This window comes from Arvicanthis niloticus, chromosome 6 (assembly GCF_011762505.2).
Source record: "Arvicanthis niloticus isolate mArvNil1 chromosome 6, mArvNil1.pat.X, whole genome shotgun sequence".
NCBI classification, from domain to species: Eukaryota; Metazoa; Chordata; class Mammalia; order Rodentia; family Muridae; genus Arvicanthis; species Arvicanthis niloticus.
Genome location: NC_047663.1, coordinates 60,351,088 through 60,370,137, shown reverse-complemented (window position 1 = coordinate 60,370,137; position 19,050 = coordinate 60,351,088). Strand labels below are relative to the sequence as shown.

Genomic DNA, 19,050 nt, shown 5'->3' with positions numbered 1-19,050 from the left:
TGCACACACTGCGTGACTGCAGCTTGCCCGACATAGACCTTACATAACAGGGGACTCAGGGAACAGCAGCTGGCAAAAGCAAGAAACGCATGAACTTCATGCCAAGCTGAATTACTCAGTGGCCCCCACGCCCAGGGCAAACACAGGCTTCTTTTGAGGGCTGGCGAAGAGCCCACACAAACTTTCACAGGCCCATCTTGCATTTCAGAACAGAACAAAACAGACAGCCGGAGACACAATCTTCAAAACCTGTGTGAAGCAGCGGTCCGGATTATGCTGCACCCACATTTGAATATTACTTTATCCTCGTCACGCGAACTTCCTGGGGAAGGCCTCCAAGGTCCAAGTGGGCGGGAAGGAGGGTCCTTAAATGTGCCCTCTTTTGGCTCTTGCTCATTCCAGGAGTCCCAGCTGCTGGAGAAGGCTGAGAAGAAGGTAACCTATCCCATCTTTCTTACTTTGTCTCTAGGTGGGAGCATACAAGTACAGCCTGCTTGGAGCAAGGACATTGAGAGGCTGAGACTTTCATCCACTCTGAGGGTCACTGGTCCAGACTCTGCCGGGTCAGCATTTCCTGATTGGGTGCATTGAATGTCAAGCACCAGATCTTTGGAGGTCTGTCATCTTCCAACACTGGACCAAGAAAGTCCCAGAGACCCACAAAAAAACCACAGGAACAGAGGTGTCCTTTGGGTGAGAGACCTTGGTGTGCACCACCAAGCTTCTCAGCTCCTAGAAAGACAGCAGAGCTGAGTAGCTGAGAGTGTGCACCTTGTTAAGAGATACATGTGGATGCAAAGACTGACTTCAGTGCTTGTCACCTGTGAGGGCAGAGGCAGCGTGTTGAATGTTATCAGTCTTGCTTTTCTCACCTGTGGGACAGATGCATAACTGACCTTTCTTTGTGAGCACTGTTAGGGTGCATTTAAAAATCAATCTCTCTCTCTCTCTTCTCTCCTCCTCTTTCTCTACCTCCCCTTATGTGTGTGTGTGTATACAGGTATGTGTGCCATGACATGTGAGCAGGTCAGTAGACAGCCCTAGTTGTCAGTCCCCATCTTCTACTTCTGTCAAGGCAGGGTCTACTCTTTATTATTGACTGCTATCCAGGTACACAAAGACATCTGGCCTGTGAGGTTCCACGGAGTCTCCTGTCTCTGCCTCGCATCTTATAGCAGGAGTTGTGAGATCTCAGAAACGTACAACCACATCTAGCTTTATTTGGGTTCTTGGCATCCAAACTCAGGTCCTCATGCTTCCCAAGCAAGGGCTTCACCCACTGAACCATCTCACCAGCTCTACTATGGAGGTTTTCTGAGAACTGAGGGGAGTATGGAGGAGTGCTGAGAGTGGACGGGTCTAGAAGGAAGGTATAATCCTCAAGGCTGGTTGGTCCTAAGAGAGGAAAGCCAGCTTGTGTCCTACTTGAGTGCCAGGTGCAACATCAAATGTGGCTCCACTCATCTGTCAGTAACTCTGTGGACAGCACAGTGGTTAACTGCCTCACAGAGGAGGCCCAGGGACCTAGCTTCTTAAAGCCCCCTTAGTTTTGAGAGATGATATTGAGGGGTAAGCCCAGCCCAGCCACACTCACATGGGGCCCTAGTTAGACCCCAAGGGTAGGAAGGGAAGTACAATCTTCCTTGCATGGCTGAAGCTCTGGCTAACAGGAAGGACCTGGTCCACATGCTGGCAGGACCCAGGGGTCCAGCAAAGGAACTGTCGGGTTTCCTGGTGGATCATAAGGAAAGAGGCATGGCATGTCCAGATTTGAAACCTGGATGCCTCTTCCCAGGGTTGGAAATCTAAGGGTCAACATGTATGAGTGTGGGAGGCGGTGGAAAGAATCTGCTTGCAAAACCAAGCAGTTTCATGCACCATGTCTGACACCATTAAACACTGTATTTATGTAGATTTGTATGGAGTTTAGGCTTGGGGGCACTTGCTGTATTTTCTGCGCAGTGGCAAGAGCTTCCTCCACACCCCAGCATTAAATGTCATACAGTACTGGGCCAAACATCTCTGGAAGGAGGGTGAGGAATTGGTACCCAGGGCCCTCTGTGCAGTAGAAATTCTTCTTGGGAAGAGAGAAGAAGTGCTTTTAAATGCATCCTCTTTTGTTCAGTTTTGCAACATGGCCATGTTTCTCTGCCCACAGATACAACAGACATTTGGGAAAATAAACGCACTGCAAGATGTCAAAGACCATAGAAAATGAAAAGCAAAGTCACTGCAGCTGGGGGGTAGTGTGGTGGTGGGAGCTCGCTTATGATGTACAGTCCTGGGAGAGAGGGAGAGGGAGAGGGAGAGGGAGAGGGAGAGGGAGAGGGAGAGGGAGAGGGAGAGGGAGAGGGAGAGGGAGAGGGAGAGGGAGAGGGAGAGGGAGATAGAAGGAAAGGTGGAGAGGGAGAGAGAAGGAAAGGTGGAGAGGGAGAGAGGGGAGAGAGGGAGAGGAGGAGGGATGGAGAAAGAGGGAGGGGAGAAGAGAGAGAGGGAGACAAGGGGTGGAAGAAGAGAGAAGGGAGAGAGGGAGGGAGGGAGGGATGGAGGGACAGAGAAAGGGAAAGAGGGAGGGAGGGAAGGAGAAATGGAAGAAGTGGGAGAGAGAAAGGAAGAGAGAGGGAGAGAGGGAAGGAAGGATGGAGGAAGAGGGAGAGAAGGGAAGAGAGAGGGAGGGAAGGAGGAATGGATGGGAGAGAGAGGGAAGAAGAGAGAGAGGTCACTATTTTCTTCCCCCAGTGGCCCCCTCCTCTCACACTGGGATACCCCCACTTTATACACGCTACACCCGATGTTTGGGTAACCTGTCTCTTTCTTCCCCAGGACACATGTGGGGCAGGCAGAGCCTTTGTGAATGTGCTTGATAGTTTCCTGTCTTACTTCTAAATACTCGCATCACACAGATGCCACAGGGTTCATTTAGACTGTCCAGGGCTACGGTGCTCTTAGAGTGTTCCCGATGTGTGTCACATACAAACCGTAAGCACTTTCTGGTTTGTAGGTGCTAAGGATGCCGCGACTCCTAGAAACTCCTGCGCAGACCTTCGGTGCTGCTACACAGACTTACTTTTGAAAACATTTAATCATACATTTTTTCAGCATAAAGATTTATTTTGAGTATTTTTAGTTGTGTGTATGGGTGTGTGTCTGTGTGTGACGATGGATGGGGGTGTAAACGCCTACAGAGACATAGGACCCCCTGGAGCTGCAGTTACAGGTGAGGGGCTGGGAATCAGACATGAGTGAGTGGTTTGGATGAGCACTGAATGAGCATGGCGAGCCATCCCTCCATGCTCTACAAATACTTTCAAGAGGACTTTGCCGGATATGGTCAAATTGCCCCCCTGCAACAGCCACCCCAACTTACCATCTTCATTTTTTTGTAATGGAAGCAGCAATTACCTCAGCAATTTTGCATAAGAACCTGAGAGTCTGCAAGACTTTTGTTACCACTGGCCTGTGTCACACTGGGGTAGACACACTGACCTAAAAGTTAAGCCTGTTTCAGCTTTGCCATGCAACCAGCACATTTAAGCACATTGGTGCAACCAGGAAGGGTGTGGGAATTTTTGATGCTAGTTTTTCTTTAATCAGGCTGGGAATGGAACCATGGTCTGTATGCATCCAACTTAATCCAAAAAGTTGATTGCAGGGCTTCTGGAAGGTTTACCAGGAGGGAAGGTGTCCCATTTTGCAAGTAAGTGGGACCAGAGAGTTGCCAAAAAGCCCCACCCCCACCCTAGCCCCCTTTTACCTTCTGGCAGATTCTGCAGATGGGTGTGGTTCACTGCAGAATAGTGTCATCTGCCCTGAGAGGGCTAAAGAAGTCAGAAAGGCCTAGCCATCTAAGTCAGAGAGGGGGACTTTCCGGTCGGAATGCGTTTTCCAGTCTCTAGAAGTCTTTATCCAAATAAAATTAGCATAGTGGTAGTGTCACTGCCAGGGCGCTGGTGCGGAAGCACAGCCTGGAGCTGAGGATGTGGCCATCCTCCTTCCTCTGATGCAAAGTGCTCTCTATCCCCAGTTGCAATGAGCAATATCAGTAACACCGTGAACCGGGCCCGTGAGGCCTTTAACTCAGGCAAGACTCGACCGCTGCAGTTCCGAATCGAGCAGCTGGAGGCGCTGCAGCGCATGATCAACGAGAACCTGAAAAGCATCTCCGGGGCGCTGGCCTCTGACTTGCGCAAGGTGCGTTGGGTGTAGGGATAGGGTGGGGCTGGGTGGTAGATGGGAGGCTACAAGAAGGGACTAGCAGGGATACAATAGGTACGGGGACAGTCGCACCCTGAGCGTTGGACATCAGTTGCTGGCCACCCAATTCACCGAGGACTGACTGCTCCCCAAATGCTACATTTGTAGTGCAGTGTTATAGAGTGGAAAGTGTGGCTAGGAAAGGATTAGCAAGCAAGGATTACCTGTCACTTTTTCTCTATGGCCTTGACTTCTTCATTGACCCCATTTCAACGAATCCAGGCCCACTCCCACCCTCCTACCATATCCTCTGTCTTCCCTAATCTACCTGACCCTTGCATACCAAGGACCACCAAGACTGCGCTTCTGAGCGATGCAGCTCCACGTGGCTTCCTCCTTCCTCCTTTTTCCCTGAGGCTGCTCTCTCCGTGGCTCTGGGCAAAACCAGCATCCTTCAGATCCACAAGGCTTTCACTTTGCTTTGGAGACTCACCTGAGAGTGCTCCCACCCTCCTTGTGGGGCCGCCCACCCTCTGCCCTGTCAGGGCTCTTTTACCAACTGCTGTCTGTTCTTCCTCCCCCCCCCACCCCCGCGCTTTGGGCAAGAAAATTCACTCTTTTGACTTCCCAAAGTCCAGCAAAGAGATGCATATATGCCATCAGCGCTTCCTCTTTCTTGTCCACCTACCATCCCAGGAGGTTCTGGGTTCCCCAGCAGCCCCAGTTTCTACCTCCCTCTGTCATAGTTCTGAATTTTTTTCCTGCCAGGCTTGGGCACCTCTTCGTGGGTGGGGGCTGCATCCATGTCTATTCAGCGCGGTGGTCTCCCAAGTTTTCTTGGATTCAGTGTGGTTTGTAAGCCTCCAGACAATGTAATTTTTTCCTTACCCATGACCCTCAGCTCTGTGTCCTGCCTGTGCCTTCTCTATATCCCACCGCCCTGCTAGGGTTACGTTAAACAGCCAACTCTCCAAGGCAAGCAGAGCCTTGGCTCTGATCCTCAAGTTCTCATGGAACCTCTCCCTAGAATGAATGGAACACCTACTACGAGGAGGTGGCTCACGTGCTGGAGGAACTTGAAACCACAATTAAGGAGCTCCCTGTTTGGGCTGAAGATGAGCCCGTGGCAAAGACTCGCCAGACCCAGGATGACGACCTCTATATCCATTCGGAGCCCCTGGGTGTGGTCCTTGTCATAGGGGCTTGGAACTACCCCTTCAACCTCACCATCCAGCCCATGGTGGGTGCCATTGCTGCAGGTAAGAGGGCTCCATTCTGGAGGGACTGTGATGACCAAACCATCTAGCTAGGTCTCCAGGCTGACTTCTCCATTCTTATGGGGAGGGGTGAAGGGTGAGGACGCTCCACTATGTGTCAGGAGAGGCCAGAGCTGCTCTTCATCCAGCATGGGCATTTCTCTGTGTGTTCTTTCTTCTCCCTCAGCCTCCCAGCATTGCTGAGGGGCAGGCGGTGCCGTTCTGAAAGCACATGCCAGTGCATGTACCTGCAGCCACTGCTCATGTGTGTACCTGTGTGTGCTTCAGCCTTGTGTTCCTATGTGTGTACCTGTGCTTCTCAGCGTGTGCCTGCATGTACTCACAGCATGCACCTGTGTCTAGCCTCCCCCCACTGCCTTCCAAAGGTACAGAGGATACGGTGGGGTTTCTGGGCCTGGTCACTGGGTGGGAAGAGTCGTTGAGGGAGGTCTCCTGAGGATTCTTCTGACTTTGTATTCTGCAGGAAATGCGGTAGTCCTCAAGCCCTCAGAAGTGAGCGATCACATGGCAGACCTGCTTTCTACACTAATCCCTAAGTATATGGACAAGGTGAGGAGCCCCCTAGAGCTCAGGGATGACTCTGTTGGGGGTCAGGTCTTTAAATCCAGGGAGACAGGGGATTATTATAGCAAATGGGAGGGTCCAGCTCCTAAAACAGGTTAGACCGAGCCCTTGAGCTAGGAGAGTGACTTACCTGTCAGGGTACCCACGTGTAAGTTTATAGCTTAAGGCCTGCGGGCCTGACAGTCTCCTACTACCCACCCTATGTGTGGAGTTGGGAGAGGCCGGGTCTTTGCTGAACCTCCTCTGTCTCCTTACTGGAAGGATCTGTACCCAGTGGTCAAAGGGGGTGTCCCTGAGACCACGGAGCTGCTCGCAGAGAAGTTTGACCACATCATGTACACTGGGAGCTCAGCTGTAGGGAAGATTGTTATGGCTGCTGCTGCCAAGCACCTGACCCCTGTCACCCTGGAGCTTGGAGGAAAGAGCCCTTGTTACGTGGACAAGGACTGTGATCTAGATGTGGCTTGCAGGTAAGGAGAGTTGGACTCGGCTGGCTACAGAGGCTTGGGATCCTGTCTCCCTCTCTACTTTGCTACAACAATGATGGTAGCAAGCTTTATGACTGTATCGAGTAATAAGGATGGTCTCTGCCCTTAGGGAGCCTATAGCTTTGGGATAGTAGAAGTTGAGGGGAATACCATTCATAGACATCTTCCTAGAAGGGACCTCCAGAGAACAATGACTCTGTGGCATCCCTAGGGGTGGTGCTTTAAGTAGAAGCTTCAGGAAAAGCAAATGTAGGACATTCAGGGCTTGGAGATCTTTACCAAGCCCAGTTGCCCCTCTGCAGGAGATCTCAGGAAAGCAGAGCCATTTGCTCAGAGTCCAGGATAGGACCCACATCTGAATTAGCCAGGTCTCTGTACTCCGAATATATGGAGGGGTACAAGTAGAGGTGTCACCTGGCTGTGGGAGACTGAGAATGTCACAGAGCACTTGTTCCAGATGTCCTCAGAATTTCCTCATGTCATTTCCCAGGACATTAGACACACTGGTTACAGAAACCCTGTGGTGCAAGGAGGGGTTGAGCAGCTCAGTGTGTCTGCAAGCGAGTTGTTGCTTAGGAGGACTCAGCATGGCAGCACCCAGGCCATGGGTGGTCCTCCATCACTCATCCTTCGGCAGGAGTTCCCCTGAGCGTGGATGTTCTCAAGGGAACTCCCATGATTCACAGACTGTATTTTCACAGGCGTATTGCCTGGGGGAAATTCATGAACAGTGGCCAGACCTGTGTGGCCCCAGACTACATCCTCTGTGACCCCTCCATTCAGAATCAAATTGTGGAGAAGCTCAAAAAGTCACTCAAAGTGAGTATAGCCTGACGGGTGTCGGGTTGGGGGCAGGAAGCTGTAAGGCATGTGGGGTGTATTTAGCTTCAACCAACCTCCAGGACTCTGAAAAATAATAGGTGTTATGAAATACAGTGTGGCAACAGGGTACCTGGTGGACCCGTGCCAAGGTGTCCCCCTGAGAAATTACTCCATGCAACAGATCTGATACGAAGAGGGTTTATTTGGGAGAAGAGAGGGCCTAGACAAAGGGTAGAGGCAGACAGGCAGAGCCTGTGAGGGCAGAGAACAGAAAAGGGGAGAGGCAGGCTAGGAACGCTCGGGCACAGATTGAGCAGGGTGTCAAGCAGTCCTTCTATAAGCCTCCAGCACCTGGCAGCAGTGGGTAGTGTCTGCAGATGGTGACTTAAGCTGTTGCTAGGTCTCTCGGAGGAGCCTAGCAGAATTGTTTGTAAGCTGACAGCAGGTATTTTTCTTCTGCTCATAAAAGAAATATGCACACACTGCAGACAATTGGAAAGGGTACAGAACATAATCGGGGTCCGGGGGTGGGGGAAGCTTTTCTCAGATTCCCACCACCCAAAGGCTGTCATTGCCTAGCGACTAGGAAGTCGTGCCCATGACAGGGCCAGGTCTTCCTTGAGGCCTCATCTCTTCTCAGGATTTCTATGGGGAAGATGCTAAGCAGTCCCGTGATTATGGGAGGATCATCAATGACCGCCACTTCCAGCGGGTCATAGGCCTGATTGACAGCAAGAAAGTAGCCCACGGAGGCACCTGGGATCAGTCTTCGAGATACATAGGTGTGTGTTCTGCCATTAAGAGTGCTGCCGGTTGCCTGGACTGCCAGGGTCTACAGCAAGTTTACAGGAAGTGGGCACAGGCAGTGGGCAAGTAGGCTTTCCCAAGTGGGTCTGCAGAAAGCTTTGGGGCTCTCAGAAGGCAAACACTGGGCATGGCTCTTAAGGAATGCCTATTAACAGCCCTAGAAACCTCTCTCTTTTCCACAAGCCAGAGACAAGGGCTTCTTCTCCACCTCCAATCTATGAAAGGGAATAGGGAACGGAGCCAGCAGAGGCCACTAGAGCTCAAGGCAGACCAGGCTTGGAGGAACTCCCAGGACCCTGGCTGGGGGCAATATCAGTTAAAGCTATTTTGATGCCCAGTTAACAAGGAGGCAGGAGAATTATCAGATGAACACACGGGTCTGGCAGACATAATAACTGTTCCTTTAATATTTAGAGCTTGTTTCCCCCATGCAGGTTAATCTGTAGATATATATCCCCATGGTCTGCCATGATGAAGTCCAGGATGCAGGAGTTGGGAGAAGGCGGCGGATATGAGAAAGCTTTGTTTGCAAAAGAATAGAAGCAGGGGCTAGATGTTAGCACTGGCTATGTGTGTGTACATATGTGTGTTGGGGATCTGGGGTGGATCAGCATAAAGAGTCTCTGGCTCGCTTTCTGCCTCAGCTCCCACTATCCTGATGGATGTGGACCCCCAGTCCCCCGTGATGCAGGAGGAGATCTTTGGGCCAGTGATGCCCATTGTGTGTGTTCGAAGCTTGGATGAGGCCATCAAATTTATCAACCAGCGTGAGAAGCCCCTGGCACTCTATGTGTTCTCCAACAATGACAAGGTAGGCCTAGGAGTCCCCTTCCCAGAGTCCTAGCCTACCAGGCACAGCACTTACATGTAAGGGGGCCCTGGGATCCACAGAGCTGGGTTCGAATTTTCAGCTTCCTCATCCATTAGGTGTGTGGCCTTGGGCAAATCACTTAACCTGTCTGCCAGTCTTTGGCCTTATGTCTAAGAGTAGGACAGTTCCATCCTGCTAGATCCGTGAATGAGGTGGCCATTGCTATTTCCCTATACAGTGCCAAGGGGCAATGAGATATTTGCAAAGAGCTGGCGACATGGGCAGGGGCTAAGGGTGGCAGAGCTGGTGGTTGGGGCTCAGCCTCCACTGGTCCCTGTTCTTGAGGCTCCAAGACATGCTCAGAAAGGGTGGGAAGAATGCAGGACAGCAACATGGCCACCTGGGTCTTTATTCAGGTCATCAAGAAAATGATTGCAGAGACATCAAGCGGTGGAGTGACAGCTAACGATGTCATCGTCCACATCACTGTGCTCACTCTGCCCTTTGGGGGTGTGGGTAAGTCTGGTGCTGAAATCCTAGTACTGGTCACCTGGCACTCTGGCTTGGGGTCACACAGGCATTTAGCGGCACCGCTGGGATGAGACTTTCTCTGGGCACTCTTGTCCCTGGCAGAGCTGCCCTAGGGGACACTCTAAGCTTTGGCTAACCCCAGAAGGCTCAGGAAAAGGCATTCATGAGGACTGAGAGTACAGGGTTAGCTGGGACCCTTTCATTTAGGGAACAGCGGCATGGGTGCCTACCATGGCAAGAAAAGCTTCGAGACCTTCTCCCACCGTCGCTCTTGCCTGGTGAGGTCTCTGTTGAATGAAGAAACTCACAAGGCCAGATATCCCCCAAGCCCAGCCAAGGTGAGAGGCAAGGCCCTGGAGCTTGGGGAACATGGACTGCACAGGACGAGGGGGTGAGGCCTTGGGTCTCATGTTCTCCCCCGTCCTTGCAGATGCCCCGGCATTGAGAGTGCTGCTGCACCTGACACTTGTTTTGCTGGCTTCCCTGTCCTTGAAGAATTGCTCATGGAGCCTCATCCTGGCTTTGCTCCCACCTGCTGCCCTGTGCATGTGCTCAACTCCCCGAAGGCTCTCACCTCACCCCTCCAAATTCTGCTGTTTGCTGGGCACAGAGATCAATAAAAAGCCTCTGAGGAAAAGTCATGCATGCAATGCTTCTTTTTATACCTTGATCCCAAGTCCTTCAAGGTTTGGTCACCCTGACAAGCCTACCTACAAAGCTCCCTCCCACCACATTAGCTCATGGGCTGTGAGGTGGGAGGCCATGGTTGGGATGTCAACTCCATTCCCAGTGTCTGTGTGAGAAGAAATAGGGGAAACTGATCCTTCATGAAAGTGGCTCTGGAACCAGGTGGCAATATACTCTTCTCAAATCAAATGTGACATCTAGGGAAGGTGTCTCTCTGTGAGACAGCACAGTGGTTAGTACCAACAACCCCCACTGTTATAGAACCAGGTTTGTCCCACCCACTTCCCTGTCCTCCAATCACTAAGAGTTTTGCAAGAGGAAGTTCATTATGAGATTGGCTGAGCTCAAGGGCGGAACCCTAACACTCAAATGCATCTCTCCAAGGAGCGATTAAGATGTGAGAGATGATTGAAGTTGTATGTTTGTGTGATCAAGTTTCATACCTCATCCTGTGATGCATGCTCACTGCATGGTAAGGCCAGCATAACCCAAAGTGTAGTTTTTGGACTCATTAAACCCAAGTGTATGGTTTCAAGAAAAACACCTTCGAGTCCCCGGAAAGCAACCTAGGTGACTGTTCTCATTATAACCCGCAACGTAGAAGGGTCACTTTCAGCACCACACTCAACCCAACCAGGCCTGGCCACCGGTCTGAACATACTAATTAAAGACAAGTAGCAATGAATGGCAGAGCAAGAAGATGTAACGAGCATGGCCATGTTAGGAAGTATGCACACATGGTTTGTTAGAGTGGCTTACAGGCTGTGGCCCACTAGTCCAACAATGTCTGTCTCCTGACAGCAAGGTTCAGAACCCAGTAGTTGTTCAGTTTACAGACTAGATGTCACAGCAGTTCCAATCTGCAGCAGGATCCCCAAAGACTACTAGAGAGGGGCTGGTCTTCGATCTGTGGGCCTGAGGCACTGGGAGGTTGCCGTGGGCCGGTCAATAATACCCATTCACCCAGGACTTACCACTCTTTACCCAAGCACTCAGGTCTTTCTTTGCTCCCCACAACCTTTGGATGAGTATTTACATGAGACACAATCGTCTTCAGGGGCTTTGCCCTTTTTTGAGAGATCTATCCATATACTTCTCCAAACGTCTTCTTTACTCAGCTCTAAAGAAAAATGAAGTTAAAACATTTTCACGGAAAAGGATGGACTTAGAATATACAATATCAGGCAAGGTCGCACGGTCACAGAAAGATGGATTCCAGCAAATAGCATCTGTACACATGTAAACAAATGTAGGTGGTAACAGCCCAACATGAAGGAAAGAGAACCAGAAGGGCTGAGTGCTGGGGAAGGAAGAGGGATGAGTGTGACTGATGGGCAAGAGTCATTTGTTTTCTAGTTCTAACTTTGTTATGGATAACATATGTTAAAGGCTTAAAGGGAGCTTAATGGAGCAGGAATGAGTTATTCCATTACAGAGTGACAATGTCCCTACAAGACCACAGGTTACCTGACAAAAAGCCCAGTGCCAGAAATGCATTATCTCTTTTTGAGTTGTTGGCTGGTGAGGTTCGAGAGACCACAAATATTACTGTAAAAATATTTTTATCAGGGGTTTTCTTCCCAACTCTTTCCCATCTAGCTCTGAGTAAGAGACCCAGAATCCTGATGCTTTAGTTACAAGCAGTAAGCCCAGATTGATTCTGAGCTGTTCTAACTTACGCCCCAGCCACAGCCCCTTGTCACTTGCTCTCTGAATCTCACCCAGGCCATTTCTGTTCCATCAGCCTGTCCTCAGGATGCACTTCTCCTGGTCACATGCTCATGATCCATCTGGCCTCATGGCAGCCTCCTCCTCTCTGTCTTCTCTCTCCTTCTTCCCCCTGGTCTCTCTCAAAACTCCTCACTCAATTCTCAGATTCTCTTCCCCCGCCCCCCTCTACTGCACAATCATAGGCCCTAGCTTTTTATTAGCCTATAGATTTAAATTGGGGAGCAAGATTTACACAACAAAGGCTGATGTACATGAGAATCCACTCATGGGAATAGCAACCAGATCTTGGGGTTCAGAATTTAGCATTTGTATACATTCCAACACATCCACCCCCAACACATTACAGGCTATTTATTTATACTGGCATTGGTTTCACTCCAAAACTTTATGTTAAGGCCCCACTGTTGAAAACACTATATCTTTCAATCACAGAATGTGGAGAAATCAAGCTGATACCGGCCTGAGCTTTACCCCTACCACTGGCTTTCATGATGCTGACAGACACTATGCGAAGAGGTCAGCTCAGAGCCTTTGGAAGATTCCACCAGGCCCTCTCCCTTCCTGAAAGGGAGAGGTTGTTGGAGCACATAGACACCCCTCCCCTCTGGAAGGGAGAGGCTAATTACATTCCTTCAGCCCCTGTGCATGACCAGCTGTTGACAGAAGTAGATACTTTTGACTTGGGAGAAGGAGGTATGGGGACCCCAAAAGTGTCATCTGTATGTTCTGGAGGTTCTGTATGTTCATGAGAGTATACAGGTGGTGATCAAAATTGCTCTCTCTCCTCCTCTTCCTATTTGCTGTTAATATTTCAATACTATTTTGAAAAAGTTTTAGCATACAAAATGTGTTTCCCTATGGCATTTCCATACTTATTCTCATATCTGGCTCCATCCCGCTCCCTGTGCCCTTCCCACTGGGTACCGTCCTCCTGCTCAGTAGTCCTTGTGCATTCATGGGAGAAAACAGGATGTGCAGTAGTCTAGGTTCCACATACGAGAGCAAGCACACTGTGTTTGTCTCCCTCCCCCACCCACTTTAGATCTGTTCCTCTCCATCCAGAGCCTGTCTGCTGCCTTCTTTCTTTTTTAAAAAAAATTTATTTATCTCATGTATGTGAGTACACTGTCGCTGTCTTCAGACACACCAGAAGAGGGCATTGGACCCCATTACAGATGGTTGTGAGCCACCATGTGGTTACTGCGAATTGAACTCAGGACCTCTCGAAGATCAGTCAGTGCTCTTAACTGCTGAGCCATCTTTGCAGCCTCTGCCTTCTCATCCTATGGGTTTTGTTGTTGTTGTTTGTTTGTTTTTGTTTTGTTTTGTTTTGTTTTGCATCTAGTTCTGGGGCCAGCTAGAGGGCTTGGCATGTAAAGGCATGGGCCTCAAACGCTGATGATGACCTCAGCTTTATTTCCAGCGCCCACATGATAGAAAGCCAACTTCCAAAAGATGTCCTCTGACCTGAGCTTGTGCACCCATGCAGGTACTTAGGCATACTCTTTGTCTCTCTGTAAGTGTAAAATGAACCCAGGTTCTGCATCTGAGAGTCTGCCATACTTCTGCCAATACAATGATCTCCAGCTTTTCCACTTCCCTGCAAATGATATAACCTCTTATTTCTTCATGGCTGAATAGAATCCACTGTGTCTATATAAACCCATTAATCTGTTGATGGGCAGCTAAGCCGGTTTCTTATCTATGCTATTATGAACATGGATATGCTGGTGTCTGTGATATGCTGACTTAAATTTCTTTTGTTACATACCTCGAAGTTTAAGAAATTTTTTAATATAATTTTTTTATAAAACCTCAAAGCTGACCAGTTCTTGACTAACACTATTTTTAGAGTAGATCTGAAGGCAAAACAATTGAAGAACAAAACACACACACCCTGGTCTAGGCCCAACATCTTTATTCAATTTATTGATTTCCACTGCATGGGTTAGGTACTAATCTAAAAAGATGTTACACAATTATGAGTCAATTCTTCCAACTATTGCTTTTATCCAGCACATAATCAGCCAAGACTTTTCGAAACTCATGTGTTACCGGGGAGAGCATGCTACGTCTCTGGGTTATCCAAGTGTATTACAACATGGAACCCACTGGCCGGGAGCCACAGCCTTAGCAAATCACCTACAGCACTATTGTTTGCTCCCTTTACTGTCTAGAGGCTCAGGTTAAATGTGTCTTCTGCTTTGTTTTGACTCCGTAATCGTGTGTGAAAGGCACAGCTCACAGAAAGCATTTGAAGATTCAGATTTGTTAAACATGCAGGCTTTTTTCTTCAAGGGAAAGACTGGATGATGCCTGCTCATCTGGAAGGCTGGAGTGGACCTTGTCTAACAACCTGGTGATCTTCTGCTAGTCTATGGAGCCAGCCTCCACCTGAATCCACCAAAATCCTGAGCATTATCCAGGCCCTAATCCTGAGCTTTGTCTCTCAGTGAAAACCCATTCTCATGATGGTTCTATTGTACTTTGTATCCTCAGTGAACAGAACCCATCCTTATGCCTACTGCAAATCTCTCCTCCCTAGATCCTTACCTGCACACTGTTTCTCTGTGAATAACAACATTCTTACTCAATAAAGACATGTACTTTGCAAGGGAGTTTCCATGTAGCCACATCTAAAGCTTTGTTGTGATGATTGTCTTGTGGAAAACTTTCCTCAAATATTTGCTGTGTTTAAATGTGTAAGAATAATAAACCTCTATCAGACTATAGAGGCTTGGGGCCCAGCTGATGCTTGAAGAGACAACCACCCTCCCCTCAACCCCCGCCCCCCGCAATCATGATCACTCCCAGGTTACCTATGATGCAATGCTTGACTCCGCAGGCAACCTCTGTCTTAAGTCACACTTGCTGTCTTGTTACAGGACAAAGGAAGAGCTCGTTCACTTTTTGTGCACTTGCATTCACTGGATGGAATGTTCCAGGCACAGGCACCAGAGATTGTGGTGAAAGAAAGAAGCAGGGCTGTGCTTTTAATCACAGTCTGTATGTGGTCAGAAGAGACTAGCTTTTGCTACCAAAGAAAGTCATCTGAAAATGCTGGTGGTTAAGTTGGCATGAGGCTCCAGTGTCACCTAAGCAGGGGGAGGACGAAGCAGGGAAGCCCACCAGATCAGCATCTCTCAGACTTAACTGGCCAGAGCCTGGTATCCTGGTGCAGACAGGATGCTGGAAGCATGGGGAAGCAACAGTTATTTGTGAGCAACAAGGGTGTCTTCCATATGGGCAGAGAAGGGCAAATACAAATGAACAGGTGAGAAAAATCTCGGGGCGGGGGGGTTCAGTTCAATTGGTAGAGCGCTTAGCATGAAACCCAAGTTTTATCTCACTTTAGCACTGTGTAAAACCCTCATGGTACCTGTCATCCTAGTACTAGAGAAATGGAGGCAGGAAAATCAGATGGATAGACATTCAGAACCATCCTCAGTCAGAGAGTGAAGGTACAGCCTGGGCTAGAAACCCTCTCTCACAAGTAAAAAAGATGACCCAGCTTTCACTAGGGATTGGCTTGACTGGGTATGGCAGTTGAGTCTTCTCTTAGAAGATCTAATGGGAGAGAGTGCAGGGAGGGTTTAGACCCAGATCTCAGTCTTGCTTTGTGTTTGTTCTGGAACTGTACCAGCCAGGACAGCACCTGAAGTAAACCAGTCTGAGTTTTCAGCAGAAAAGGGCTTTGGGATTCTGCAGAAGCAGCAAGAGAGTGAGATGATGAGACAAGTCTTGACAGGCTTCCAAGAAGTGTTCCTGGGACCCATCGAAGGGTCCTCCCAGGATCTGTGGTATTTAAGGACTCATGGCCTTGGTCTCATCCCAAGGATTAGACAATGGTATGGAGAACTGGTTCAACTGCCTTTGACTCCCAACAAAGAGGTGACTGGTCACAGGAATTACTGGCTCATCTCCATTCAAAGTACCGGTCAATCAAAGCAGCCAAGTTTCATATAATGTCTCTAAATGGCAGACCTTAAGTTTTACATAACGCTCTGACACCAAGAGAGTATGGGAAATGTTAGGATTTCTGGCCACTGATGCTGAAAAAGTTATAAGCAGAAGTGAGAATGGCTGTGGGTGGGGTAGGTGAAGGTGGAGGGTGGTTGGGCCGTGTTTTCAGCACTAGTTGGGGGGGGGGAGGGGCAAGGGAGGGCAGGGCAGGGAGGGTTGTTGCTCAGCCCCCGTGCCTGCATCTTTCATAACTGATTATAGTTCTCATGTTTGCCTCCTAGGGCCGGCCTGTGGATTAGATGGGCTCATACACTGACTTCCTGCCTTTGCAAGGGACAGTTTGTCAGTTATTATTTTGGATGCTCCGGAAGTTTCTCTTACTCTGGAATGGGCTTCAAGATCACTCAGTTGGGGGGAAGGCTTAGAAAGAATGGCCCCTGAGAGGGTGGCTCAGTGGTAAGCTAGGGACAGCTAAGCCCCCTCCCCTGTCTGCTAATACTTCCTGGACAGGCTGCTGTCCTACTTGAGGCAAGGGAGCCAACCAACAAGGGTGTTACATAAGCCATATCTTTTCCTTTGTTTACAGGAAATTCTGAGAAGATCAACTGGGCTTGGCCTAAGCTGCTTAAATCCTCAAGGCAACAGAAATTGTCTGGGCAAGCCAGGCAACCATATGCAAACCATCTGCCCAGGCCCATAGCCAGGCTGGCAGGCTGGGCGGCTGCTGGCAGTCTCTCACCAGCCACTTTCTCTCCAAGATCTAGGGCCTGGCGTGGGGAAGCTATGTAGTGTATGGGCAGCATCCATGTACCCACCGTGGCCTTGGGCTTGCTGCCTCTGCTCCCCAAGCAGAGCGGGGGGGGGGCTCTTTAGCACAGTGCTGAGAGGATGGATGGGTGGGGAGAAGGCCCCCTCAGCTTTGACTTGAGCTTCTAAGGATGAGAACACTCAAAGTTTCTTTCTCCCTCACAATGACGATGGCTGGAGGAGACTTCAAACTTCCCCAGAGATAATTCTCTTGTTCTCCTGGGAATGCTGCCCAGGTCTGGTCCCAAGCACTGTGATCACAGAGTGTCATCCTGGGAGCAGGTGGCAGATGTGACCTCCCATTTCTTCATGCTACCTTCGAGGAAATGAATGTCAGTAATGGTAACGGTTTATCTAGCTCCAGAGACACAGCTCTGTTCCCAATGGCTCAAGTGCCTGCTGGAGGGTTAGCTGCTGGGAAACTGGGTGGCATTCCAGTTCCCTTTCCTACCATGGGAAGGCCAAGGGTATAAACCAGAGAAGTCCTGGCTTCAGTTAGCAGCTCTGGCAGAAGAGAGTTGAGCTTTACAGAGTATGTATACAGAGTTCTTTTTTCAAGACAACCTCAGCTTTGTAAGGGCCCAAAAATCACTGAAGTAAGACCCCAGACTCAAATAGTATGCAAAAACAAAGAGCATTTATTCTGCAGAAGCATCCAGCATGCTCAGTCAACCATTCTCTAAAATGGCGACCCCAGACAAAAGCATGCAGGTCTTCTTATAGGGAACAAGGGGAACTCTCTAGAAGGATTAGGTAATCTAAAGTTTCATTGGTGGGGGGGGGGTTGTCACAGGTGGTCAGTGACCTGCATTCCTATGTCATGAATGTTTAACCATATGATGAAATAGGGCTGCCCAGTGCAGATGGCCCACTTTTAGATATTTCCCTGTTTTTGTGGTTGTCTCCAGGCTGTTCTTTGGAAAGGGGTTTTATGATCTTGTTCTGGACTTTATGATCTGTTCCTAGAGCTGGTGTCTTATGGCATAGTTTCTGGGATTTATGGTCTATTCCTGAAGCTGGTGCCCTAACACTGTTTTTGAAATCGGGCCTGGTTCTTACATGGAGACAAATAGGGTTTATGTTGTCCTTTCAGCATAAAAGATGGAATAAACATCTTTCTTTCTTTCTTTCTTTCTTTCTTTCTTTCTTTCTTTCTTTCTTTCTTTCTTTCTTTCTTTCTTTCTTTCTTTTCTAACTAAGCAGTTTAAAGCAGATGGAGAGGCCTCTACACATGGCCCGTAACTACCCCACAGCCCACTCCCATGGCAGGCAACACTAGTTGATCACCATATACTTCTCTGCTGAATTGTCTGAGGTTCATTCTGAGGCTATATGGTATAGTGGAACTGTTATGAAACATAATTTGGTGAGGGGGGGGGATCCCCTGAGACATCACACCATGCAACAGATCTGGTTTACTTGGGAGAAGGGAAGGGAGTAAGTGCCTGGAGAAGGGGTAGAGGGAGAAGAGCCATGAGGGCAGAGAAAGGGGAGACAGAAAGGGGAGAGAGAACTGGGGTGGGGAGGCAGTCCTTTTATATGCAGCCCGAAGCAGGCAATGGCTGCAGATGATGACCTAGGCAGTTACCAGGTCTCTGGGAAGAACCTAGCAAAATCGCCTGCAAGCTAACAGGAACACTGTGGCCAGCTGAGCAGAGCCAGACAGGCTAGAGAAATCTCATCTGTCATCTATTGAAATTTAATTGCAATCACATCAGTGCAAAGAGGAAGGATTTTAAAAGGTGATTCGGTCATGAGAACGGATTCTCATGGGATCCTCAGGAGAGTGGGCTTGTTATCATGCTCCGTATGAAAGGGGAATTCACCCCCTTTCCCTTCTTCATCTCACTACCCATCATGCTGTGACAAACCAGAGGGACCTCACTGGCTGCCTCACTCTTAGACTCAGCAGCCTTCAGAACATCGAGAAAGATTTTCCCCCTGCATCTAACATAGTCTCTACAGAAACTTCAAAACCTGGAAGACAAGATGGAGGGACAAAGGAGACGCTTGAGTTCAGAGCTTCTGCCTCGAAGGCTCTGGCACACTGAGAGGGGAGTGTGACCTTGGCTTACATACACTGACAGAGCCCTCTCCATCCCTCCCTCCTCTCCTCTTCTCTCCTAAAGGCAGCTGGCCTAAGGGCACAGCAGGAGTAGTGGTTTGAGTGGACCACTCTGGGCTCCTGGACTCAAGAACATTCCAGGGCTTGGGTCTGGCCTCCAGGGACTCTGTGCGCAGTGCCTCCTGCTGTCCCCAAGCAAATCTGCTCTTCACCCTCAAACCCCTCAGAATCTGACTCCGCTAGGGGGAGTGGGGGAGGCGGGGGAGGCGGTGGGGGGGGGATAACTGTCCTGACTCCACAATG

At 49.3% G+C, this 19,050-nt stretch overlaps 1 protein-coding gene across 3 annotated transcripts; it reads left to right on the top strand.

Moving 5' to 3' along the window:
• Nucleotides 1–276: 276 nt before the first annotated feature.
• Aldh3a1 (aldehyde dehydrogenase 3 family member A1) lies at nucleotides 277–10,135 on the top strand. Of its 3 annotated transcripts, none has more exons than XM_034505282.2 (11): nucleotides 277–435; nucleotides 4,025–4,191; nucleotides 5,222–5,453; nucleotides 5,935–6,020; nucleotides 6,297–6,505; nucleotides 7,225–7,342; nucleotides 7,986–8,127; nucleotides 8,797–8,963; nucleotides 9,380–9,479; nucleotides 9,702–9,832; nucleotides 9,925–10,135. In XM_034505282.2, exons 2-11 carry the CDS (start codon nucleotides 4,030–4,032, stop codon nucleotides 9,937–9,939), a joined length of 1,362 nt encoding a protein of 453 aa, XP_034361173.1. In that variant the 5' UTR covers nucleotides 277–435; nucleotides 4,025–4,029; the 3' UTR covers nucleotides 9,940–10,135. The 3 variants fall into 3 exon arrangements, with proteins under 3 accessions (XP_034361173.1, XP_034361174.1, XP_034361175.1); XM_034505283.2 differs by lacking the exon at nucleotides 277–435 and adding an exon at nucleotides 508–693; XM_034505284.2 differs by lacking the exon at nucleotides 277–435 and adding an exon at nucleotides 3,611–3,697.
• Nucleotides 10,136–19,050: the final 8,915 nt, after the last annotated feature.